Genomic DNA, 23515 nt, shown 5'->3' on the forward strand with positions numbered 1-23515 from the left:
CACCCTAGTAAAGTGGTTGAATACCCACAATATTAGCCATCTAGCTACATGCCAACTTCCATTGAAAGTACTTCCCCTCCATTCTTATATGGCACCGTTATCAGATCTGGATACATGGGACTGTACACGTGGTATACTTTTTCTAGGATAAAAGTCGGGACATAGCTCATGCCCTACATATGTTGTAACTAATCGTAGACTAGTAGAATTATTCCTACAGTAATCAAATTAGTAGGGAACTACCAGAAAAGTACTCGGGTAGAACTCTTAGCCTTGTACCCGACTGGAACTTCCATGTAACATATCCTCCCAGACTATATAAGACGTACAGGACCCCTTTCAAAGGGGAGGATCTAGAGAATCACCTAGGAGATCATCCGATCACCATTAAAAGCAATACAAACCAAACAGGACGTAGGATATTACGCTCTCGGCAGTCTGTTATCGCCATATTTTGACCAGGCCAGAGGTGGGCTATTGAGCAAGATGGGCTTAGAAGGCAGTCGTGATAAGGCTTGCGAATTGGGCCCGTGCGCAAGATGGAGGCCATAAGGCCGCGTAAATTAGGAATAAACAGTTAAGATTCGTGTCGTGTTAGGTTAGGGTTAGTTAAAGAGAACAAGTCTATGGACTATAAATATGTACCATGAATAAACAAGAAACAGAATCAATCATCATCAACTCTCGGCGTATCGCCTCCCCTGTTTTAGGGTTTTTCATCGGGTAAGCGCCACGCGACCCCGATCACGTCTTGCGTGATCGGGGTAGCGTCACCCTTGCTCGTTCGTTTATACGTTGCTCGTGCTGAAGCCTTGTAGATGGCGAGTAGCGTTATTTATCCTAGCATGCGTTGAGCAATCTTTTCTTTTGGTACTTTCATTGTGCTTTATGCGTTGCTCTCGCATGTCTGATCATCGTACCCGTTCGCGGGTATGATTGTTTTATCTTGTTTCGTAGTTGTCAGTAGATCCAATCTGTTATGGCTGGTTTCTATGCATTTAGAAGCTTGGTTCAATATATGCACGATTAGGCCTTGCAAACGAGTTGAATGATCCGATAGTATGCTCTGTATCGGCTTTTGCTTGAATAGAGGTTGTTTGGGAATCGGCTTTCAGTTGTTCTCTTGCCCTCTGTTTAGATCGTTTTGTCGATGCTTTTGTGTATCTGTTAGGCTCAATTACGTGTAGGATGTTCCGATCGTGTAGTGAGGGCTTAGTTGTTGTGGATTGGATTAGATTGTTATTTATGAAGCAAGTTTTATTTAAATATATATATATATATCAGTTTCTATATTGCCTGTTCCAAAGATCCGATCCGGTATTGACGCAATCGGCTCTTCATAGCCGATGCCGGGGAGGATGTGATGAGCCGATCACGGCTCGGATTAACCTTTACACATGTCTGTGCACGCAGGAGTTTGATACGTCACACCTTCCTGATCGGGTGTAGGATCAGGTGGCACGCCTAGCGACTTTCAGCCAGGGCGCGCGCCAGATCACTGGGCCGTTGACCGAGGGACCGGGGCCCACCAGCCGTCCCGGAAGCCTCCCGGCTCCTCGTGTTGCCTGTCGCTGCCCGCCGGTGGGTTTTGACCGACAACACATTCTGGCACGCCCAGTGGGACTTTCTTCATCGACTTCGTCATCGCCATCGGCACCATCTTCATCGACTCCATCAGTGGTGGTCAACAAGATGGCAAGGGAGGATCCGATCTCTTATGAAGAGCTTTGTGCTGAACATAAGCAGAGGTATGACGAAATCAAGACTCAGTTTGAGGCCGACCTCATCGGCTCTTTCGAAAGGACTCGCAACCACGGTATCAGGTGGAGAGGTTTTTCGCCTGAAGGTGCTCTTGATGGAGTGGATCTATCTACCCCGTCTGAAGACCGTACCAGAGCTTTGCGGCAGGAGGTGAATTATGCAGTGGCTCATTCGTTGCACCGGCATTCTGAAAGTCTGGTTAATGCTTTTGAGCGTGTAGCTTTACGGGTGGTCCAAGAAATAATGAAACATCAACATTCTCCAACTGGGCCTGCTCTGGGAAGTCATAAGGGAGAATTGCCGTTCCAGTCCAGACCTCCTTTGCCTTATACACTTGCAGCGGCGGAATCACATGGTGCTCCGGCTTACGTGGTTTACAAAGTGGGGGGTGATCCCACAGATCACCAGTTCTTCAGCGAGCCGCCCAAGGAGATCCCACATGGTTACATGTGCGCATATATTCCGGATAATAATAACCTGACGCATCTCTCACAGAAAGTAACTGGAGGGGTTCCTGGAGCTGACGCGGATAAACAAGCTTGGCTAGCAATTTATGCCACAGGGCCGAGTTATGATAGTGTGCACTCGGCCCCCGGATCACAAACGGCGGAGCAAATTGGTGCCATCCTAAGGGATCAGTTTGGCATTTTGCCAAAAAGGAGAGCGATCGGCTATACGAAACCGTATCCGAGTGATTATGACCTAATTCCATTGCCACCCAAGTATCGGCTCCCCGAGTTTACCAAATTCAGTGGGGCAGAAGGTGCTAGTTCCATCGAACATGTGAGCCGATATTTGGCACAGTTAGGTATGATTTCTGTGTCGGATCCATTACGAGTAAGGTTCTTTTCGCAGTCGCTTACGGGGTCGGCCTTCGGGTGGTACACGTCACTGGGTCCTGACTCCATCCGTACGTGGAAACAGTTGGAAGAGCAATTTCATATTCAGTATCATTCAGAAGCTGCAGAAGCAGGAATTGCTGATTTGGCCCAAATGCGACAGAAGCGTGGAGAAACCGTGGCAGAATTTATTCGACGCTTCAGGGAGATGAAGAATAGGTGTTATTCAACGCGGATCCCAGAAAAGGAAGCTGTGGAATTGGCATCTCTAGGGTTATTGAAGCCGATTAGAGATCTGGCTTTTCAATTGGAATTTACTTCACTGGCACATCTTGTCCAGAAGTTGACGATGCATGAGCAGCGTCACCCCGAGCTGTACCAGGAAAAGTTCAAACGCCAAATAGCACTAGCTGACACTGAAGAAGCCGATGACTCCGGGGAAGAGGCAGAAGTATCGGTTGCAGAATGGGCTCGTGGTGCAAATCCCGTATCGTGCAAGTGGGTAAAGCAAACAGGACCGGCAAAGGGGTTTGATTTTGATGTGAGCAAAGTGGAACAAATTTTTGACTTATTGCTAAAAGAAAAACAGTTGAAGTTTCCAGAAGGTTACAAACCCCCTACGGCGCAAGAGCTGAAAGGAAGGTCATATTGCAAATGGCATGATTCTTTCACCCACAGCACAGGCGATTGTAAGGAGCTCCGTCGGCAGATCCAATCGGCTATTGAGCAAGGCCGGTTGATCTTGGGACAGACCGCCATGAAAGTCGATACACAGCCGTTCCCTGGTGTCAATATGGTGGAAAGTAACGATCGGACGGCAAGGCGACAACTCAACTTCGCACTGGGCATCAACATGGCGGGGGTGGCATCACGCCGCCAGGTCAAAGATGGAGAGGCTGATTCGAGCAATCGGCCCCAAAATGAAAAGGATGAATACGTTACAGAAAGGCAAGTAAGGTACGTAAGGAATCAACGGCCGACTTCTTCTGGTCTTCTCAGGAAATACGAGTACCAGTATCAGTAGCGCCTCCGTCGGGAATCTGAAGAAGAGGAATATGAGCGCCGGACCGGGAAGCGTTTGAGGAAGCACGAAGAGGCCCGCGACCATTGGCACTGCCCGTTCTTCAGGTACTGTTGGGATTCAGGTATGAGCCGATTGCCTACAATCAGAGATTGCCCAGAATGTGGACCAAGGAGGCCAGAAGCAAGGGATTCGGTTTTCCAGCGGATAGGACCTGCCTCAATCCGGCGAGTGCGGGTTCGGTCACCACAAAAGGAAGATGAAGAAGAAGACAGGTATCATCGTCCTCGTTGGTGCCCCGATGGACTTAGTCGTTCCCAGAAGCGCAGGGTTCAGCGGCTGCGTAGCTTGGAGGAGGCCGAAGCTAAGTACATCGAGACTTTAAGGAAGGCACGACCAGATTTGGCAGAACAAGTTCACTATGTGCAGGAAAAGGAGTCGCGCCCGCCCAGGAAGGAATGGCGACCCAAGTCAACGAAAGCCGATAAGAAGGTATCGGCTTATGCACATATGGTTTTTGTGCTTCCTGCAGAGTTCCATGCGAGGCCCCAGGAGGAGCCGTCGGTAGCCCAACTTGATTTGGGACCTCGGCCAGTGATATTCGAGAAGCCGCAAGCTAAGAATTACAAACACCTGAAAGCTTTATATCTTAAGGGGTTTATTAACGGTCAGCCCGTGAATAAGATGTTGGTGGATACGGGAGCGGCGGTTAACATTATGCCATACTCAGTCCTGCGCCGTTTGGGGCGGTCCACCGCAGACTTGATCAAGACCAATGTCACCCTAAGTGATTTTAACGGTCAGACTTCAGAAGCCCAAGGTGTCCTTAGTGTGGATCTCACCATTGGAAACAAAACTGTCCCGACCTCGTTCTTCGTCGTCAACAGCAAGAGCACCTACAATGTTTTACTTGGCAGGGATTGGATCCACACCAACTGTTGCATCCCTTCCACGATGCATCAATGTTTGATCCAATGGGACGGAGATGAGGTGGAAGTGGTCCAGGCAGACGACTCGATCGAAATTTCACATGCGGCCATGAGCATTTGGGATGCGGAAGACCAAGAGCCGATTTCAGGAATAAGTCTGGAAGGGTGTGATCGCATCGAGACTACAAAAAACGGAGTAAGGCTGGTCTTATCCACCGGCCTCACAGAGTAAAGGAACAGGAGGCAACATGTGGTAGCGGAGTCATAAAGGCCGGTTCTTGCAATCGGCCCCGAAGAATCGAAGTTGTAAATATAAATGCGTTTCGTAGTCGTTATAAAATGGCCAGCATTAACAGCCAGCCCTGTTCTTTTTACAAAAACTTGGAAAGTAAGGGGATGTGTGGAACGGCCGATCTTAACGATCGGCCGAGTTTTTTTATGCTGTGTCCTTTCTCCATTTGCAATGTTGATCTAATGGAAGAAGAAGGGAAGTTAGGATATGGTTTCACATCGGCTGATGAACTTGAGGAGATAGACATTGGTCCCGGGGATAAGCCACGACCAACCTTCATAAGTAGGAAGTTACACCCAGCACTACGAGAGCCGATGATAGCATTGCTAAAGGGATATGCCGATTGCTTCGCCTGGGATTACACAGAGATGCCTGGACTGGATAGGAAAATAGTAGAGCATCGGCTTCCCCTCAAGAGTGGGTTTCGACCGTTCCAGCAACGAGCACGACAGATGAAAGCCGAAGTCCTGGTCGAGGTGAAGAAAGAAATAGAAAAGATGCTGGAAGCCGGATTTATCAGGACTTGCAGGTACGCCGAATGGATCTCGAGCGTCGTGCCCGTACAGAAGAAAGATGGCCGATGGAGGGTGTGCGTGGACTTCAGGGATCTTAATAGGGCCACTCCAAAAGACGAATACCCGATGCCCATTGCAGAGACATTAATCAATGCTGCCGCCGGCCACAAGATTTTGAGTTTTATGGATGGTAATGCAGGATATAATCAAATCTTCATGGCCCCTGAAGATATACACAAAACTGCGTTCAGAGTGCCTGGAGCAGTGGGCTTGTTCGAGTACGTGGTTATGACTTTCGGCTTGAAGAATGCTGGTGCTACATATCAGCGGGCTATGAACCATATCTTCCATGATCTGATCGGTAATCTAGTAGAAATTTATATCGACGACGTCGTGGTAAAGTCAGCATCGGTCGAGGGACATTTAGACGACCTGCGGCGGGTTCTGGAACGAACTAGAAAGTTCGGGCTCCGGATGAACCCAAAGAAGTGTGCTTTTGGTGTGTCGGCTGGGCAGTTCCTGGGATTTCTGGTTCATGAAAGAGGGATAGAGATTGGCCTAAAAAGTCAGGAAGCCGTACGCACCATGGTGCCACCCACCACCAAGAAAGAGCTCCAGCAGCTCATTGGTAAGATTAACTTTGTCAGGAGATTTATTTCTAATTTGTCTGGACGGATCGAGCCTTTTATGGAGTTAGTCAAGACTAGAACGACTGACGAGTTCCGCTGGGGGGCAAACCAACAGCGGGCATTTGAAGAAATCAAAGAATATTTGTCGAAACCGCCTGTGCTGGTGCCACCACAGCAGGATAGACCGTTTTATATATATCTATCAATGGGCAACACTTCTATTGCTTCAGTGGTGGTACAATTGTATGATGGCAAAGAAAAGGTGATCTTTTATCTCAGCAGAAGATTGTTGGATGCGGAAACAAGGTACCCCGACATGGAAAAACTTTGTTTATGTTTATTCTTTACATGCACCAAGCTTCGCCATATCCTGCTATCGGCTGAAGTGGTCGTCATCTGCAAATCGGATGTCATAAAACATATGTTATCGGCTCCTGTTTTGAAAGGCCGATTGGGGAAGTGGATGTTCGCGTTATCAGAATTTGATATCCGATATCAACCTGCAAAAGCAGTTAAAGGGCAGGCGTTAGCGGATCTTATTGCTGAGAGGGTTAACACCAATATCGCAGCACTTTCTATACGAGCCTGGGCCATGTACTTCGATGGATCAGTTTGTGGGGATGGATGCGGCATCAGCGTCTTACTGGTATCGCCTCGGGGGGCAACGTATTCTTTTTCGATCAGATTACCTGTCGCCTGTACCAACAATCTTGCAGAATATGAGGCGGTACGAAAAGGTATGGAATTGCTTTTAGAGGCCGGAGCTGAAGCAGTGGAAGTTTTTGGGGATTCAAAATTAGTGATTTCCCAGCTTACAGAAGAATACAGGTGCGAAAGCGAGCTGCTGTTCCCAATGTGGGTCCAGTGCCAGGAGCTAATAGCCCAGTTCAGATACATTAATTTATATTGGATACCCAGGGCTCGGAATGCCGAAGCCAATGATCTAGCACAGTTGGCTTCAGGGTACAAAGCCGATGGGTCAGTTCATCAGGTATACTTTCTGGACCAGGAAGATTGGAGAGCCGATATCTTCAATTACTTGAAGGATTCGGCTCGGGGGGCACCCAAGAAGATACGATACAAAGCTATGAAGTATGTTCTCATAGGGGATGATATGTTCTACAGGACCTTAGAGGGGTTACTGCTTAAGTGTTTGGGGCCAGTTGAGTCCAATCGGCTCCTGCATGAAGTTCATGAAGGAACGTGTGGGACCCATCAATCGGCACACAAAATGAAATGGCTAATTAGGCGATCAGGATATTACTGGCCCACCATGCTTGAAGATTGTTTTAAATACTATAAAGGGTGTCAGGCATGTCAGAGGTTTGGAAAAATCCAGATGGTACCAGCGTCCGTTATGAACCCCATCATTAAACCATGGCCGTTCAGAGGCTGGGGTATGGACATGATCGGCAAAATTAATCCCCCATCTAGCAAGGGTCATCAGTTCATCCTAGCTATCACAGATTATTTTACCAAATGGGTGGAAGCGGTTCCGATGAAGTCAGTGACGTCCAGGGACGTTATTCAGTTTGTCAAAGAGCACGTCATTCACAGATTTGGAATTCCACAGACTATTACAACGGATGGTGGCTCGGTTTTCATTTCAGAAGAATTCAAGAAGTTTGCTGCTGATATGGGAATCAAGCTGATTAGATCATCTCCATATTATGCTCAGGCAAATGGACAGGCCGAAGCGTCCAACCAGAGTCTTATCAAGTTGATCAAAAGGAAGATTGATGAGTACCCTAGACGTTGGCACGAGGTCCTATCAGAAGCACTTTGGGCGTACCGCATATCATGTCACGGAGCGACAAAAACTTCTCCTTACCACTTGGTCTACGGGCAGGAGGCCGTGTTGCCGTGGGAGGTTACGGCCGGATCAAGGCGTGTAGAATTCCAGAATGATTTGTCCGCTGAAGAGTACGCTACCCTGATGAGCGACAATGTGGAAGATCTCACGGAACTCAGGCTATGGTCACTAGAGAAGATCAAGGAAAATAAGGCTAAAGTGGCCCGTGCATATAATAAAAAGGTTAAGCCGAAGGAGTTTCAGGTGGGAGATTTGGTTTGGGAAGCAGTATTACCATTGGTAACTAAAGACGCGGCTTATGGCAAATGGTCCCCAAATTGGCATGGGCCGTACAGGGTCGACCAGGTCCTGCCAGGGAACGCGTACATGCTTGAAGAATTGGACGGCGTTAAGTTCCCAGTAGCGGTCAATGGCCAACACCTTAAGAAGTACTTCCCAAGTATGTGGGCTAATGGACAATGAAGCCGATGATACCCATCAGGCCACAAGCCGATGCAACCAGCAAGCTAAGTAGGGGGGCAAAGGCCGAGTCAACGATGTTCGGCGCTGGCAAGAAAGACCAATAAGTATTGATCGACTCAATCGGATTAGAATAGCCGATGCGGTGCCATCGGCTTCAGGAGTTGTCGATGGTAATCATGGTAATCAAGCATCACAGGTTCTCAAACAGCCGATGTACCACCATCGACTTGAGGTTCGCTACATAAAAAAAAAACGCCACAGGTTTACCACACAAACACAAAGTTTATCTCGGACAGGGCTGCAGAAGGAAGGCATCGATAGCGGCGATAGCATCAAGACGGATGCGGTCAACCTCATCAAGCACTGCTTCGTCCTCTTCGTCTGCCCCCGGCACCACCTATTTGTTTAAGCTGTTCAGTTGGGCCAAGTCCGTCTTCAGTTCAGTGGTTAGGATTTCTGCCTCCTGCTTGGAACCCGCGATGAGATTCTTCTCCTCTTGGATGCGCTGTTTGGTGGCCTGGACCCTAGCTTCAAGGTCTTCCAATTCTTTCTCCAAGAGGTGGAGCCGATGGGCGGAGGCAGATGTATCGATCTTGGCGTCAAGTGCGGCTTTCTTCTTGTTGATCGACTGACACATTTCGGCGATAATGGTCCTTAAGAGCGATTGGGAGCGCCGGGTCTCAATCCTGCGGCGAGCCTCTGCTACTTTCGCTTGAAAGGAAGAAAGGTACCCTGCTGGCAAAAGCTTGACCTGGAGGCTGACAGGGAGCTGGGAGCTAATCTCGTCGAGGATCTGCTTGATTGCACTGGAATCCTGGATCAAAGCGGAGATGGGGCCCGACAGAAGATCCTTCACACGGAGAAGTTGATCAGCGGCGCCGGTTGGGCCTGAAGAAGAATCATCGGCCTCCAGTATGGTTGACCCGATCGTGGCAGGGTCAAACGCAAGGAGCTCTGAAAGATCCAGGTTCTGAAGGAGAAGAGATTGAGACAGGCATTACGAAAAAGATCAAAGTAGCTACAAAGAGAAGATGTACCTGTCTCGAGAAGGAAGCAGCGATGGCCAACGAAGGGGAGATCGGCTCCCGGGAAGGTGTCCCTTCCGAGGAATGAGCGGTGGCGGTAGAGGCCGCATAGATTGCACCTCCAGAGGGAGGAGCGACAGCCGATGGAGCAGCAGTCGGCTTTACAGAAGCAACAGCCGGTGAAACGGCGATCGGCTCCGTTGGGCGTACCTCTCGTGCAGGGGAATCGGCAATAGCCGAGGCGGGGGAGGGTCCTTCCAGACAGGAGTCGACGACCTGCAGACCTAGCGAAGCAGTTGGGGCAGCAGCCGATGCAGAAGGGCCTTCCAAGTCTGTCACACCAGGATTACAAAGGGTGATCAGGGCCCTGATGGGTACGTCCACGTCTTCTGGCATCTCCACAGACGAACCTTTCTGACATGGGGGCTCCTCCCCGCTGGAGACTTCTACAACAGCAGGCTGCAGGAAAAGGAAGTGTCATTAAAAGGGAGATGAACAAAACCCAATTGCGAAGCGGGAAGAGGGGCCAAACCTGGTTGGCGACTGGAGATGGTGGATTAGGAGAAGACGGCGCAGTCTCCTTCCGGACCTTTCTGACAAAGGTCTTCCTCGTCTTAGCGCAGACACGGGGGGCAGCAGCCTCAGAAAGCCGTTTCCGCTTGGGGGTCAACTTGGCGGTGCTCGGCTGGATCTGCATTACACTCTTTGAGGGAGGGGGTGCGTTCCTGCCAAAAAGAACCACGGGAGCGACCGCCCGGAAGCAAAAAAGCGATCCATCCTCGTTTATTGGCTCTGGGCCATCTTCTTGCTACAGCAGTAAGGTGGATTCAGGAGGGATCCAACACAATTTAAAGAAAGAATGCTAGTCCAGAAAGGGGATACCTCTCCATCGGGGATGTCATATTCAGGGTCGATCTGTTGAAGCATCGGACCCAGAGCTCTTCGGAAAATATGAGTTTTCCACATCGTCCACCATCCATCAAAGTCAACAGCCGAGGAAGTGAAGGTAAAGTTGGCAGGAACAGACAGGGGAAGGTCTGTGAACAGACTGTAGCACCTCTAAGCGGTCAGAGCGTCGGGGAGGTCCACCCTGCTGGATGTTAGCAGGTGGAGAAGGAAGTGGGGAGGCACCTGCGCAAGGCCAAATTGCCGGGCTGCTACGACCGGCTGGTAAAACTCATAACCGGGTTTAAGAATCCGGTTAGAGGTGCTCATGCCAACTGGGAGAAGGCAGGGCCGAACCATGATGGAATAAAGATGCCTGGTGTCAGCATCATCGGCAATATCAGCCAAACGGAAGGTAGCTGGGTTCTCAAAGAGCTCAGAGTCGGCATAAGGAAGGAAGTCTGGGTTATCAAGGCCTTTGTAGAAAATTTTGAACCAACGGGAAGCATCTGGAGGATTCAACTTCCCGCCAGGGAGACTGTATAGGGCCTGCCCGAAGCTAGTGCATCTAATTTGTCTCCCACTCAGATCAGGAAAGGAATTACCGACCAAGGAAGGGAAATCAGGATCAGAATTGTGGAAGTAAAGACGAGCCCACAACTGAATGAACCACCATGGGCCACCAGTTCTAATTTTCTTCTGGGTAAGGAGGCTGGAAGTCATCAGATGAAGATAACGGTAGAGTTCCCCTAGAAATAGTCTGCCGAGGCCAACGGGTTGACCCTTGGCCAGCTCATAAGCCAAGAAAAGATAGTTTTTGGTCGGGGCGAGGGAAGGACCACAGAAGAGGAAGTGTTCAAGCCATAGGTTCAGAAAGGCCGTATGCTCCTTTTCCGATACAGGGCCTTTGCTTTTCTGGTGTTGGCTCAGGTATGTGCTCCAGTTAGTGCATTCAGTTTTTGAAGATAATTTGTAAGGGACCACATGGAGGCTGTAAGCAGAAGGGCAGGCTGGAGATATGTTTAGGCCAGTAATCATCACAACATCTAACAGTGTTGGTGCTAATGGGCTATGCCCGAAAAGGAAACAATTCAAGGCATCAGACCAGAAATAGCCGATGGTCTTCAGAAGGTTTTCATCTTTCTCAAGAGGGGAGAGTGACAAAGACAGGGCATCGGCTATTCCAATTGATTCCCATAAGGGCTGGTAGGTGTTCGCTACCCTATTATACCAAGCCATCCAGCCTTCAGGAGGGTTTGGCCAGGCGCGGAGGCTATCCGACCAAAATTCTAGGTCTACATCCTGGCTCACAAAGGGGATCCGGTTGGCCTCACACGAGATCAGATCTACGGGTTTCTCATAGGAGCGAGGTCCAAGGCAAAAGGAATCGAGGGAAGAAGGATGTGGCAAGAAGATATCGGAAGCCTGAAAAACCCCAAAAAAATCAAGATTGCCGGGGGAAAAGTCATTTAACTGCGCGGTAAAAAAATGTGCGGACGCTGTGTTAGATTAATAGGGGTCGGAGTTTACCTTCAGACCAAAGGCGGCGGCGGCGGTACGCGAAGATCCTGCCATCGGAAAACTTGGATCGAAACCTTGGAGAATGAATCTAGGGTTGGTGGCGCAAGATCGAGTGTGTGTCTCAAGGACTAGGGGAGATCTCGCGGCTAGGGTTTGCGAGCGAAAAGGGGATCGGAATCGGCCTACAGAGGATTGCGCTGGATTGACTAGCAGAAGGTAAAGTAAATTGAAGAGCGGTTTCAAATCCGGGGTGGTATACCCTAAGGCCGATGCGATGCCATCGGCTCTTGAATAAGTTGTTGTGCATAATAAGAGGGGTTAATACAAAAGCAGATTGCATTCATAGCAGGGTAGTAAGAACAAAAGAGGAGCTAACTACTCCTGGAGATAACCTAACAGGGTACTACAATCTACCACCAGTGCACATCAGAGGCTTTGCGGCGCTTGGACGGTGGAGCGATGCTGGCGCCGCTGCTGCTGCTACCGTCGCGGCCATCATCGTCAGCGTCGTTCCCATCACTGCCACTGGTGAAGCTGTCATCATCGTCGGTTCCTCCGCGGCTATCGGAAGTGTCATCCGATGACCTATCAAAGAGAAAGCTACCTGCCATCGGATCTTCTTCGGAGGAGAGGGAATCGGATTCTTCCTCTGAGAGAGAAAGGTCTTCTCCCCAAAGGGCATCATCTTCTTCTTCCTCCAGCTCGGCTCCGAGGAGGAGCGCGAGATCCTCGCCGTCAGTCAGAGATTCGTCGTCTTCAGACTGGTAATGGAAGTCCCACTCCACTGCGTCCCAATGCAGGGGAGCACGGACCTCATAAGCGGCGATTGGGTTATATTCTGGAGTGGGTTCTCGTGTTGTTTCGGACTCGTAAGAGATAACAGAGGAAGCAGAGGAAGAAGAGGCCATGGCAAAGGAAGGGGGAAGGAGTCGACGATGGTCGTGAGAGAAAGTGGTTGAAGAAGGTGCTGGAAACAAGTTTATAAAGCCAACGAGTGGATGAAATGAATCGGCACTGTAACGGTTCCCTAGGAAGCCGATGCAAAGCAGTCACGTCCATCGGAAGTCGAAAGGGCACGGTTGTACGAATCAGAAGACGAAGGGTCAAGGCAGTGATGATTTCGGAATTACCATTACCGAAACCAGGGGGGCATGTGTTATCGCCATATTTTGACCAGGCCAGAGGTGGGCTATTGAGCAAGATGGGCTTAGAAGGCAGTCGTGATAAGGCTTGCGAATTGGGCCCGTGCGCAAGATGGAGGCCATAAGGCCGCGTAAATTAGGAATAAGCAGTTAAGATTCGTGTCGTGTTAGGTTAGGGTTAGTTAAAGAGAACAAGTCTACGGACTATAAATATGTACCATGAATAAACAAGAAACAGAATCAATCATCATCAACTCTCGGCGTATCGCCTCCCCTGTTTTAGGGTTTTTCATCGGGTAAGCGCCACGCGACCCCGATCACGTCTTGCGTGATCAGGGTAGCGTCACCCTTGCTCGTTCGTTTATACGTTGCTCGTGCTGAAGCCTTGTAGATGGCGAGTAGCGTTATTTATCCTGGCATGCGTTGAGCAATCTTTTCTTTTGGTACTTTCATTGTGCTTTATGCGTTGCTCTCGCATGTCTGATCATCGTACCCGTTCGCGGGTATGATTGTTTTATCTTGTTTCGTAGTTGTCAGTAGATCCAATCTGTTATGGCTGGTTTCTATGCATTTAGAAGCTTGGTTCAATATATGCACGATTAGGCCTTGCAAACGAGTTGAATGATCCGATAGTATGCTCTGTATCGGCTTTTGCTTGAATAGAGGTTGTTTGGGAATCGGCTTTCAGTTGTTCTCTTGCCCTCTGTTTAGATCGTTTTGTCGATGCTTTTGTGTATCTGTTAGGCTCAATTACGTGTAGGATGTTCCGATCGTGTAGTGAGGGCTTAGTTGTTGTGGATTGGATTAGATTGTTATTTATGAAGCAAGTTTTATTTAAATATATATATATATATCAGTTTCTATATTGCCTGTTCCAAAGATCCGATCCGGTATTGACGCAATCGGCTCTTCATAGCCGATGCCGGGGAGGATGTGATGAGCCGATCACGGCTCGGATTAACCTTTACACATGTCTGTGCACGCAGGAGTTTGATACGTCACACCTTCCTGATCGGGTGTAGGATCAGGTGGCACGCCTAGCGACTTTCAGCCAGGGCGCGCGCCAGATCACTGGGCCGTTGACCGAGGGACCGGGGCCCACCAGCCGTCCCGGAAGCCTCCCGGCTCCTCGTGTTGCCTGTCGCTGCCCGCCGGTGGGTTTTGACCGACAACACAGTCCGAACCTGTCTAAACCTTATGTTGCTTGCACCTTCGAGTTTCTGATCTCGGCGACACCCTACCTACAAACCCACCACCTTGGTGTATCCCTCGGTGGACGTAGCGGTAAAACACCGACAATCATTGACTTTTTTTTCAAAATTTGACCAACAATATTTGTTTGCCGAATTAGTTCACTAAACCACTAGGTTTTGTCATCAAATGTACTTTAGTTTTAACTTGTAGATTTATCTATTTGTATACATTTTTATAGAAAATATGAAAAGTTAAATGAATGAAAAAAGTCAATGATGTTATATATTTAAGTATGGAGATAGTAAAAATTTAATTATTGGAAAGAAAAAGGAGGGGATAAAAATAAGCGAAGAAAGGCTATTATCAACACAGTAAAGTGCAGCGAACTGACGATGTCACTGACCGACCGTACGAATCTAGCTTGGAGGAGCACAGCACAACTGCGACATCATAATAGCAGCGTACTACTAACTGGGAGCAAAATACTGTTCTAAAAAAACTGGGAGCCAATTACTGTGGGAAATATGCAGAGAGGACGATATACACGCGCCACCGGGCGGCCAGCTTTTTCGGCCTGACGGGCTTGCTCAATCCAAGTCAAAAGGCTAAGATCCCAGACTTCGAGATAGGCCTCTATACCGATACAGCACTATAGCTTTCGTATCCTGACGAGACCTCGCTAGCGACTGCTCACTGAGGCCCACATTGCCCAACTGTTGTAAACGCAACCTCAAGACTCGATCAAGAGCAGCACACCTTCCTCCGGTGAACAAAGAATGGATCTACACTACAACCTGATGATCGGCGCCTAACTCGAAGCAATAATCCATGGCTTGGACGAAGCGAAGCAGCCAGGCTGCTACAAGTATTTCGAACTTTCGACGACATGGTGGCCAGACGAGGCAGCCAGCCGAACCACCATGGAACCACCTCTGTGCGCGCACGGTCCCGTCTCCCGACCGACGCGACAGGCGAGCCGGGACGGCCACCGATCAGACCGCGCGCCATCCCCGCCGGCAGCCCGGCAGACGTGCAGCTGCATCGCACGCCGTCATCGGCACCCACTCCCCGCACTAAACCCCACAAAGGTCTCGTCGCCTTTTCCGCACAGCACCATCCGCCACTCCATGATCGCTCCCCAACCACGCCTCGCCCACACCCACATGATCGCGCGCTAGCTTTGCAGGACGTCGCGCGGCCAAAGCTTCCGCCTCGTTCCCCCTATATAATCGAGCGGCGCGCCGGAGGCTTTCTCGCATCGGTGATCAGCATCCAAGTGTCCGAGCGCGTGTGGTACGGTGCGCGAGAGGGATGGCGAGCGGCAGGGGCGGCTGCGCGGCGGCACGTCCTCTAGTAGTGCTGGTGGCTTTCGTGTGCTTGCTGTCCTGCGGCCTCGCGCAGGGCCGCGTGGCGAGGAAGGACCTCGGCCTCGGCATCGACGTGGGCGGCGGGCAGGGCGCGGGGCTGGGTCTCGGACTGGGGCTTGGGCTCGGGGTGGGCACTGGTGGTGTGTCCGCGTCCGGGTCCGGTTCTGGGTCTGGATCCGTGGCCGGGGTGGGGTCGACGTCCGGGTCCAGGTCCGGGTCGATTTCCGTTGGTGGGGCGAGCTCGTCCGCAGGGTCGAGTGCCGGATCGTCTGCTGGGTCGAGTGGTTCGGGGGCCGGGTCTTCTGCTGGGTCTGGTGGCGGGCAGGGCTTCGGGCAGGGTGGTGGGAGCGGGTCTGGTTCCGGGTACGGTGAGGGCAGTGGGTCTGGCCATGGGTCGGGGAATGGGGTTGTTGGCATAGGATATAGTGAAGGATACGGTCATGGGTCACCTGGCTCAGGTGGAAATCCTTGATCGATCGTGTTGCAGCGTCCTTGGAAAGACTTAACAAAATCCTACCATGCTTATTACAAACTGCTTACTGATTATTACTGCATAATCATCGTCATTTGGCACAGCTAGGAAATAAGCTAGGCCAAACATGGCAAAAAAGTGTAATGTTTATTTGCTGAAAAGTTGTCTTGAAGAGAAGTGCATTTTAATTTCCTTTTCCTATTTGTGATATATGTATGCAATAAACAAAACTGTCTGTGTGTTGTCACTTCATCATGCCTTTGGAGGTTTTGACCGTCCACTTTCTTGATCATTTATGATCGGAGAAAAGGGTTTCCTGCTGATCAGATGATCTCAAATCTAAATGGCTTGCAAATAGCTATTGCTAGGACGACTCTACAAGCTACATCTCACTCTCCGTCGGACGCAGAGTTTTGAACTTACCAGTAATTCACAGTTATGAATTACTTTACCAGGAATCGTTGTCACATTTTTACCCTGCGAAATCCCCCTAAGGAAACAGGGTATTTAAATTTGAGGACCTATTTGAATTCCACTAATTTGCATAATCTAACTATGGAGACTTGGGGCACGTTTGGATGCATACCTACGAGTGCCTTGCCAAAGCCTGCAGCCGGCTAAAATTTGGCGAACGAATTGGCCGCCCCGGATTTGGCCGCGCTTGGGCGCAAAAGTGAACTGCGCCTAGGCACGGAACCAGGACGAGCCAAATTTGGATCCATCGTCGGTCGTCGCGACTTGCAGCATAGTAGTAGGCCCAACAACTCTCTGCCCTCCGTGTACTGCAGAGAGGTCGTCCGGCCAGCCCAGCCCATATATAATTTTGCAAGGCCCAGAAAAGGAACTTGCAAACTCCTCCTCAAGTTAGGCTCGAATGTTTCCATAGCCCAAATCCTCGCTAGGAACTTCCACTCCCGTCCGTCAGTAGCTTTTCATCTTCAGATGATGAAAAATGGAGCGACCGGGCCACCAGCGTCCAGCAGCGGTTAACCCCGTGATCTGAATACACGGACCCCGCGTCTATGCGAGTGGTAGCACCATTCTTCTGTTAATAAGCAGGTCAAGTAGTGTGAGTGTGACGCAACGCACAGAACATGGCCCTAGCACACTGGTTCTTGTTTTGGGCCGTAAATTTGAAGGCCCACGTTGATTCCTTGACAAGCGCATGAAGTGAATCGGCGGACGCCCGCACCTTGAACCTTTACATCGTATTATTTATTTCTCGTACTTAAGAATTTCGGTTAAATAGGAAAATAAAAAATATTCTATTTTAAAGTAATGGTACTAGAACAAATTGATTATAGGGTAAAATGCACGGCGGTCCTTAAACTTATAAGGGTGTGTCACTTAGCTCCGTCAATTTTGAAAGTGCATTTCTGGATCCACAAATTTGTAAGGATAGTCACTTAGATCCGTTAACTTCGAGAGTGCATTTTTGGATCTACAAATGCAGGTCCATATGTATCCAGTGTGCACGTAATGCTGACATGACACGCTGACTGTACGTCTACCGTCTCATTTACCTCCCTCTTCTCTCAATCTCTCCGATCCAACCCTGCACAGGCTGTTGTACCATCCTTGCTGCTCTCTGACCTGTCCACCAAGTTTACCAAATAACCAGATATGGCACATATTGCGCCATCGTTGTGGCCCCAGCCACCATAGCGGGAGGCATCCTAAGAGGCGACCTTAGACTATCCTAGAAAGTAGCAGGATTGATAAGCGATCCGCCAGCCAAGAGGAAGAGCAGGGAGATGGCATGGTGGAGAAGAAAACAAGAGGCAAAACGTCAATTCTTATTATAATCCATGTTGGCAGTCTCAGAAACGTACAGTCAGCGTGCCATGTCAGCATTATTTGATGCACTTGTTATTCACGATGCCTACAAAACTCAAATATGTTCACCATTCACGATGCACTTGTTATTGTGCATAGGAAAAAATTAAAATCAATCTGGTACAGGTATATTTCTACACACTAAAAAAATCTCAAAGTTGTTCAATGACTGAGATGCACAAGAAATCTCACAACAGCATCTTAAGTTGTTTATTGTTCAAGATGCATTGTTTATTGTTCAAGATGCACATATATTTTAGGATGCTAAAAAATGTTTAATTATCTCGGTAGATAATAAGCACATATTTTGGTGCGGATAGAAAATGACGAAATTATTGAACATGTGAGATGCACAAATTTGTGTGCACACAAAAATAGCACATTTTTTTCTAAACCATGAAATAAATCAAGCAATAGAGTAATATACTAGATTGCGCATACTCTTTGTGCACACGGAAAATTACAATAAAATGTGTGTTGATGCTCATTCTTCACGAACAACTAATACAACTTAAACCAAAGCTACAAGGCTCCATGTATTCTTGTGCAAACAGACTATTGCCTGAAATCTTTAGATGCACATTCATTACAAACCACAAAAGAATTTAACTAAAGTCGAATAAAAGGCTGCACGTATTTTGTGCAAATAAAACATATCGAAATTTGTTCATGTCAAGACGATGCACCTGTTTCTCACACAAGAATCAATCTAAATATTCGAGATGCTGCCAAGCTCATAGACACTACGGTCATGCGGGGTGGGAAAGTCTGGGTCCCGCCCGTTCTTGGCACGAGATGCAAGCAGCTTGTACTTCTGCTTGAGACGCCGTACCTTGTCGCTGAGCTGCGTGGGGGTCACCTGAACGCTAAGCTCGCTCTGGATGAGGCCTTGGAGCTTAGCAATGTCATGCATGGAGCCGGGGCGAACGCCACGCCTGGCATGGTACGCCGCCAGGACGCGCAGGATGACGAGCTCGTCGGCGAGGCTCCAGAGCCGCGACGGCCTCTTGAGCTGCTCCACGGAGGACGGGACAGCGACGCTGCGGGGGCGCTTGGGGCGCGGCTCCATGAAGGAGGGGACCATGGAGCGGCGCGGCGGGTCCATGGGGCGCGAGCTGAGAGGGTTGATGGCGGCGTCCTCCCCGCGAGACTGGCGCGGGGGCGGGAGCGGCGATGTGTTGTCGTCGCTGGCGGAGTCGGCGTCGGAGGCCGCGCTGCCGGACACGGAGGCGGCGTCCGGGGAGCGGGAGCGCGGCCTAGGGTTCCTGGGCGTGTGCGACGGCGACGCCGCGGTGCCCGCCTTCCGGAGCCCAGGGAGCCACCGTAGTCCTCACAGGCATACGAATTCCATGGACATAGAAAGGAAATTCGTACTAAATCCCAGATTAAATGGAAAGGGGATCTTGACCTACCTGTTCCTATGCAGCAACATCAGCGATCCGTCGATTCCCAGCGCTGGACTCGGGTCGACTGGTGGTAGAAGCACGGTGCTCCATCATTTGATGCTGCAATGCTGCCATCGATTCGATCTGAGCAAGAACTTTGGCACAGCATCGGCTCCGTGCCTCCGTCTCCGTGGACCTCAAGGAAGATGAAAGAACACGGAGGCGGCGCGCGGGCGACTTGAGGCCTGGGGAGCTGAGCTTTTGGAGGCCGAATGGACTAACCTTACTTCATTATTTCCGTAGACCCGTATACCTTCGTATTTCGCTATTAAAATGGGCCGTATATGAAATTGAATTGGACAATTTGATGTCGGCTCACGTATCTCGAGGACACACCACCAGACGCAGGATGCACCGGTGACCGTTCATATACCTAGCCTAGCCGTGTCAAGTCGCCTCCCGCAGTCCCGTACGGAAGCGCGCGCTCCCTCCCGGTCTCATGGCAGGTGTTGACAGATCGCGGTAGCTTGACCTCGACGTGATCAAAAGCAGCAGCAGCCAGCAGGCCGGGCCACCAATGCAACGAGGAAAGCAAAAGATCGTAGCTAGCAATCCTGTGGTCAGACCCGTGCGCCGTAACGAAGCAGGAAGAAGAAGGTCTCGGGCTCTCGGCACCTGCGCATGCGCCGGCCGCGCAAGACGTCCTGTAAACCTCCCTCGCGGTTCCTAGTTTCCTCCCATCACGTTTCTCCTCGAGCGCGTCGAGGCCGCAGCACCGTCCCTTCCGTTTCTCACCGCCGGCGGCCGGTTGTTCACGCGGTGCGTGTGCTTGCGCACCATCCATCTATCGAGCAGGCTAGCTACCTGACGTGCAGGTCCTTCCCAACTTGACAACCGCCAGCGATCGATCCTCCCAAAATGATCTGACGGCGGCTCCGAGATCGTACTAATAGCCGGACGACGTTGCCGCCCGCACCTTCAGCCACACCACACTGTTTGAACCTTTCAGCCCTCGAGCTAGTAGCTAGTTTTATCATCGATGGACACGTTTTTTTAAAAGCGAAAACAACATGGGACCGACCAATCAGGAGCGAGAGTTGCCCGGTCAGTCACGCTTGCGCGTGCACGCGGGGGCCAGCAAACGAGCCAGCGCCGCGTCATCCCGTCAACGTCCGCCGCGCCGCACCATTTCCCACTCCAACTCCCCCACCCCCGAAGGGAAGCCCACGAACTTTCCCCGGCGCCTTCCCCTTCCGCCTCCCCAACCCAACACGCGCAAACCTCCCTACAAATACGCCCGCCCACCACGTCCCCCATCGAAAACCGTCAAACCCACCGTGCCCAAGCCCCCCAAAACCTCCCGGACCACCGTGCCCCCCGAGAGCCCAGAAACCACCGCCCGCCATGGCGTTCCGGCTGAGCAACAACCTCATCGGCATCCTCAACTTCGTCACCTTCCTGCTCTCCGTCCCGATCCTGGGCGCCGGCATCTGGCTGGGCCACCGCGCCGACGGCACCGAGTGCGAGCGCTACCTCTCCGCGCCCGTCATCGCCTTCGGCGTCTTCCTCCTCGCCGTCTCCCTCGCGGGGCTCGTCGGCGCCTGCTGCCGCGTCACCTGGCTGCTCTGGGTCTACCTCCTCGCCATGTTCGTTCTCATCGTCGCCGTCTTCTGCCTCACCGTCTTCGCCTTCGCCGTCACCAACCGCGGCGCCGGGGAGGCCGTGTCGGGCCGCGGGTACAAGGAGTACCGCCTCGGGGACTACTCCAACTGGCTGCAGAAGCGGGTGGAGAGCACCAAGAACTGGAACAGGATCCGGAGCTGCCTCCAGGACTCCAAGGTCTGCAAGAGCATGCAGGAGAAGAGGGAGACGTTCGCGGACTTCATGCGCTCGGACCTCTCGCCCATCGAGGTACGTACCATCATTTCTTTAACATGCTGTGTTCTTTTTCTCTCCATCTTCAGCTTCAGTTTTAATTTGCCGAATCAACTCACCAAAAGGAACACTATTTCTTTTTCGAACGAAAACAAAAGGAAAAGAAGATGCGCTTTAGTTTCTCACGTGTCGTTTTGAGCTTTTAATTTGGTGGCTGCTAGTATAATTGAGAGGTGACTTGCGAAGCTACTAACGCCCAAGACTTTTGACAAAGAAACACTACTAGTACCTTCACTTGTGAGACGCAACATCTTATCTAGTAGGGCCGGCTGATAGATGGTCGTTACTTGTACGGCTGTGCATCTCAACCAGACGAGCATAATTTAGCTAGAGTGCATTGCACCTTCGTTCGAGTTGATACTGTCAACGGGGATCGCTACTGTTATTATACTCCTACTAGTCGTGCATCTTGTGTCCAAATCAACCTTTACTAGTACCTGCTCTGAACTGCCCCCCGATGCTCTGACCGTTGCATCATTGAAGGAAGACTTTTCCTTCCTAGCACATGCCTTCATTTCAACGGTCTGGTCTGGTGCACTTCTACTCGATCAAAACTTTTAGTTCGCGTAATTCAAACGTTTCACGAAACTGCTCCACCTGAAATTATCTTAAGAAAGTAAAATTAGTTTACTTGTATCAGTTTACCTAAACAACGTCATGGGATGTTGAAAGCTTCAGGCCATCTTATCAAAAAATTTAAAAATAAAAAGATTTCATTCATGACTACTGCCACCCTGCATTTTCTGCGCCCTGTTTCGATCAGAGGCTGACCACCAGTTTCTTGTTGCTCGTGCAGTCCGGCTGCTGCAAGCCCCCCACCAGCTGCCAGTTCACCTACGAGAGCGGCACGAACTGGACCAAGACCCCCACGAGCTCGACGGACCCGGACTGCAGCACCTGGAGCAACGAGGCGCTCTGCTACAACTGCCAGTCCTGCAAGGCCGGCGTGGTGGCCACCTTCAAGCGGGACTGGAAGCGCGTCGCCGTCGTCAACATCGTCTTCCTCGTCTTCATCATCATCGTCTACTCCGTCGGATGCTGCGCGTTCCGGAACAACCGCAGGGACAACGCCTACCGCGGCGGCTGGAAGGGCGGGTACGCCTGATCTGATCGGCCTCGCCGTACGTCGTCCGGGAGCCGCCGCCGCTCGATTGGTTGCCGTCGTGCACGATCGGCGCTCTGCTCTCTCTCGCAGTCCCGCGGTCGCTGTCGTCCGTCCTATGCGTCTAGGCTCGATCTAGCTCTGTACAGGCGAGATTACTACGGATTCTTGTCGTCTGATAGTCACTTTATTATTATGATCTCTGATCAGCAGTAGGTTTTGTACATGCTGTTCGTTTTGATTCGACACACCGCTATATATTCGTATATGGATGTCTTTATTCTACATGTTACTTCGGTTCGTTCAGGCTTTTCCCAAAAACTTCGCTTGACACACCAAACGACGATCTTATATAATTCTAAAGATCTTTTTTCGAAATGAATAATATTCTGAAGCATAGATCATGATGACACAGCAGAGGAATAGAGGATTAGCTAGCTAATTTCTACTCTTTCCGGCTGTCTTTGTCAATCTTTACTGTGTGTTTCTCTCCATAATATCACCAACCTGAAGCTGTTGAGCTGATCACCATTTCAGCCTTTCAGGTTGTACAAAACCATTGGACTTATCCCCTTCCTGCGCTGCACTCAAAGTAGAACACGCTTTCGCTAGGCCGACACTGACCGTTCCTGACTTGTACCAGCCTCCCCAATGAAGTAATCCAAGAAAGGATGCAAGACGAAGGCTTCAAGTCTTTAGCCGAGACGATTGACGGAGCGATGATAGGAAAGCTGTGGTGCCCCATGAGAGGCGAGTCCAGCCTAACGCGACCTGAAAATATCCACCCCCTTTATTTCCACTTTCACTGCCCGGGTTCCGGAGACGACTCCAAGCATGCACCACCATCCTTCTTGTCGTCTTCGGTGTGCGATTCTTTCCTATCAACCTAGTGGCCAACTGGCCATGCTTAAAACTGGATCGGACTAGGTCCCAGCCATCTTCCATGATCTTCCTCGTCAGTTGAGAAATATCTAGCAATGGGAGATGCTATTAGACAGTGATGGATTGGTGGCTGGACCGCCATTGAAGGCTCGACAGATTGTTACAGGCACCAACATCAGGTCCCGAAAAAGGATGCTAAAACTTGAATGAGTTGAAAGTCTTGTAATAACTTCAATGGAGTCCATGAGCACATCACATGGGCTGATGACTTGATCTAGGCGCCAATGCGTAAATCGGTAAGCGCGCTTGCTGTTACTAGTGGGGTTACTGATTCCGGAAGGTGGTGGTGGTGGCTATTGCTGGTTCGCTTGGAAAATATCCAAGGGGACTGGGCCAGATGGTTTAGTCTTTTCAGAAAATGAAGCCATAGAACTGGTATTATATTGCTCGACGGAAAGTTTCACTAGAAAAATGCTCTATGACATCGGTTTGAGAGGAACTTTGTCGA

At 50.3% G+C, this 23515-nt stretch overlaps 3 protein-coding genes across 3 annotated transcripts; 2 read left to right on the forward strand and 1 right to left on the reverse strand.

Moving 5' to 3' along the window:
• Positions 1-14565: 14565 nt before the first annotated feature.
• On the forward strand, positions 14566-16060 carry LOC112882697 (cell wall protein IFF6-like). The gene has a single exon (XM_025947814.1). The coding sequence runs from the start codon at positions 15340-15342 to the stop codon at positions 15865-15867; it is 528 nt and encodes a 175-aa protein (XP_025803599.1). The 5' UTR covers positions 14566-15339; the 3' UTR covers positions 15868-16060.
• A 2352-nt stretch (positions 16061-18412) lies between these two features.
• LOC112881088 (probable transcription factor At4g00390) lies at positions 18413-20494 on the reverse strand. The gene is made up of 2 exons (XM_025945793.1): positions 20425-20494; positions 18413-19032 (listed from the first exon to the last, which is right to left on the reverse strand). The coding sequence occupies exons 1-2, from the start codon at positions 20492-20494 to the stop codon at positions 18413-18415; spliced, it is 690 nt and encodes a 229-aa protein (XP_025801578.1).
• LOC112879351 (tetraspanin-8-like) lies at positions 20391-22417 on the forward strand. The gene is made up of 2 exons (XM_025943588.1): positions 20391-20999; positions 21820-22417. The coding sequence occupies exons 1-2, from the start codon at positions 20493-20495 to the stop codon at positions 22126-22128; spliced, it is 816 nt and encodes a 271-aa protein (XP_025799373.1). The 5' UTR covers positions 20391-20492; the 3' UTR covers positions 22129-22417.
• Positions 22418-23515: the final 1098 nt, after the last annotated feature.

Source organism: Panicum hallii, chromosome 2, assembly GCF_002211085.1.
Source record: "Panicum hallii strain FIL2 chromosome 2, PHallii_v3.1, whole genome shotgun sequence".
Lineage (NCBI taxonomy): Eukaryota > Viridiplantae > Streptophyta > Magnoliopsida > Poales > Poaceae > Panicum > Panicum hallii.